The sequence below is a fragment of the Medicago sativa genome, chromosome 3 (genome assembly GCF_051527215.1).
Source record: "Medicago sativa cultivar Bolivia chromosome 3, Bolivia_mono, whole genome shotgun sequence".
Classification (NCBI taxonomy): domain Eukaryota; kingdom Viridiplantae; phylum Streptophyta; class Magnoliopsida; order Fabales; family Fabaceae; genus Medicago; species Medicago sativa.
In genome coordinates, this window is record NC_140751.1 from 62,712,882 (window position 1) to 62,716,182 (window position 3,301).

At 32.9% G+C, this 3,301-nt stretch overlaps 1 protein-coding gene across 1 annotated transcript; it reads right to left on the reverse strand.

Moving 5' to 3' along the window:
* Nucleotides 1-878: 878 nt before the first annotated feature.
* Nucleotides 879-2,630, reverse strand: LOC146938998 (NAD(P)-binding Rossmann-fold superfamily protein). Its single transcript, XM_085752812.1, has one exon. The coding sequence runs from the start codon at nt 2,352-2,354 to the stop codon at nt 1,221-1,223; it is 1,134 nt and encodes a 377-aa protein (XP_085608938.1). The 5' UTR covers nt 2,355-2,630; the 3' UTR covers nt 879-1,220.
* Between the last annotated feature and the right edge of the window lie 671 nt (nt 2,631-3,301).

Sequence of the window (3,301 nt, forward strand, 5' to 3'; positions counted from 1 at the left end):
GCTATTAATTATAATGTTGAATTCGATAATTTGTTAATTATCTTGTTTTTCATAAATTTATTTGCCACCTATTCTTTTATATTTTTTTATTATAAAAACAACATAGTTTTTTTTGGTAACAATTAAGTTGTAAAAGAAAAATCAAAAAAAGTTTTTTGTTTGGCGGGCCGGCCCGCCAACTCGCAAGTCCGCCACTAAACGGGGCGGGGTGAGATTTTGGAATCGGTCACTAATTTTGACTCGGCTCGTCTCGTCTCGTTTTTAGCGGGCTTAGACGGGGCGGGCCTAAATGGGGCGGGCCGGCCCGCTTTGCCATCCCTAGTATATACATGCATATCCGCTATTCGCTTGGATAAAAATATTACACATAGTTTCCTATAACTATACGATTATCTTGATATTTGCCTATTTAGCGGATTTTGTGATATTCGCGGATATCAGCATTATTATCATTTGTGTTTACTTATAGGTTCCTAATTCTAAATCAATGTTTAGAGAGGGTTGTAGTATGGTCTCATGAAACATAACTAAATTGACTAAAGGGAAAAAACATTATTTCAGCAAATAATTCAATTAATTTGTGAAACTTTAAAAGCAAAACAGACTTCCCTTTAACATAATCTACACACTTTAAATCATATACAAAGGGGAGATGATGTGTATTGTGATGAAAAAAAAATAGGGTTTTCACTTTTCTAATGGCATTGACCTCCAATTTAAAACCATTTCATTTTTTATATTTGGCTAGAAGAAAAGACAAAAAAACAACTACATGTGTCCTGTACCCTGCAATAAAAATACTACCTGTATCCATAAATAAACCGTGTATAATTAGGTTATATTATTTATTTTTTTATTATGTTCAAAGGAATACAGCTGAAAGAAGAAAAAGTAGAATTTGTGGGAAGTTATTGCCAAATATTATATTATTGTCAATGCATGGAGAAGACAAAGCCATTCCTCCACTTATAGACAAAATTAAGTTACATACAAGGGAACAATGACGTGCAAAAGAAGGTATATACATTATTAAATTATAGAAACTATAGAAAACTATATAGAAAACTAAGCAACAATAAAGGGAAATTTTAACAAGCACATGCAAACAACACGTTGCTACTAATTTGTTTATGAAAATGCCCATTTTGTGGTGCTCCATAAATTTCTAATACCAAACACTCCAAATCAAAAGTCAAATAGATGGTGCAACAAGACTCTAATTAAGGAATCACCTTCTCATCTCTCATACATTCAATCCAATACAATATTGAATTCAATGTTCTATACCTTGCTCCAAAACCAAGATCATCAACTTTATCTCTACTCCCCATAAGTTTAATAGGGAATCTAAATAAAGCATCTAAAAATTCCCAACTAGCTAAATTTTCAATTTTTGTTTGGACCAACCCATTTTCCTCCACAATCTCTTGCCAAACTTGTTGCTTCTCAATCATAGCCTTTGAATACCAAAAATTTTCCACAAACATTTCTTGAGGAACTATAGCCCCTAGTTTTTTCCCAACAATTGGCCAAATTTCCTTCCAAGTAAAACTTGGGCCATTAATTGAATTAAAAGCTTCTCCATTAGTAGAAACTATAGTACTTTTTGTAGCTGACCAAATATGTTGATCAGCTACAAGCCTAGCATCTGATCCATCAATGTAAGGCTCCTCCCAACACTTTTTTGTTCCACCAAACACAAAAGGGATCTTCAAATGTTTACAAATAGACCCATAAACACACAAACTACCCATAAAATTATAAAATGATCTAATTGAATTTCCTAATATTAAACCAGGCCTATGCACTGACCAATAAATCTTACCATTCAATTTCTCGACAAGCAAATCCTCCAATGCATAGTAGAAATTTGAGCTTCTACTTATTCTTGGAAACTCTTCATTGTAATAGTACAATTTCTTTTGTTCATCAAAAGGGGCTTGAAGTGATACATAGTGCTTTGTACCTGTTTGAAGTGAAACATGTTTTAGATTCTTTGCATTTGTGAGCAATGAATCCAAAGCATTTGACATCATGGCTTTGTTTTGGTCACAACTTTCTTGTGTGTCTAATGGATATTGGCTAGCCCATGTAACCCAAAATGCATGTGTCACATCTTGTAATGAAGATAGCTTCTTTTGAGTTTCTAAAGGGTTAAGCAAATCACAAGAGATGAAATTGTAATTAGGGCTTGAAAGGATGTTTGGTTGTGTTTCTTGATTTTTTCTAGCTATACCATAAACTTTCCAAGAAGATTCTAAAACTAGTTTTTTAGCTAACTCTCTCCCAACAAGTCCAGTGACCCCAAAGATTATGGCAACATTATTTTTCTCCTTTGTAGCTGCCATTTTCATAAGGGGTGATATGAATGGGTGATATGAATGGTAATGAGTGTTGAACCATTTTTATAGGAGTGAATAAATGAATGAATATGGTGCCTCATTATCTGTATTTTGAATTTGGTGTGTTACAATAATGTGAACTATACAATTTGACTATTAATGCACTTCTTTTGAGGAGTGTTTCTGGGCTGGCATATAGTTATATGTAGCATGAAACTTATGGTTTAAGTTGAATATTCAAAGTAGGATTGATGCTAGTTGTTGTTAAAATAAGAGACATGAGTGTGTTATTTTATTGAGTTATACAAAATGGTTACAAATATGTACTTTATATGATTGAATAAAATTAACCTAAACTCAATTTGTTATTGGAGATAGTTGTAGGCAATTAGGAGTTTTTTGAGTTCCAAACTCAACCGGCAGCTTGTGCCCCCTGGCCGTTGCAATGTTGGCGCTGTGGTTACAACTAATTACAAGCAACCTATTTATATGTATTACTTTATTTGTAGGTTCACTATGTATCATGATAGTGACAGTGAAGTCAACATCTCCTAAGGGGACACCGATAATTAAAACGGTACATCTTTATTAAAATTCGAACTTTGATTCACCACAATAAAATAACTAGCTCCTTCTACTAGATCTTATTCATTCCAACTCGTGCTTGCATTTGTGTGTACATAACACTTTAGCGGTGAAAATTGTGATGATTAATAAGTCAATCCCTCGTTATCGAAGGAGGCAAATTAAATTGTTGATAATTTGACAAAGTTTAAAACCTGATTTGATAGTTTCTAGTTAAACCACCATTAGGAAATTGAAAATTACATCATTTAATAAATAACTAAAAAGAGATAAAAGGTAAAGAACGGATTTTCTCTTTTTAATTATTGTCGAGAACTTAATTGTCTATTTTCTAGTAGCCAAGTATGGACCAAGTTGTTCCTTATTTTTCTCAT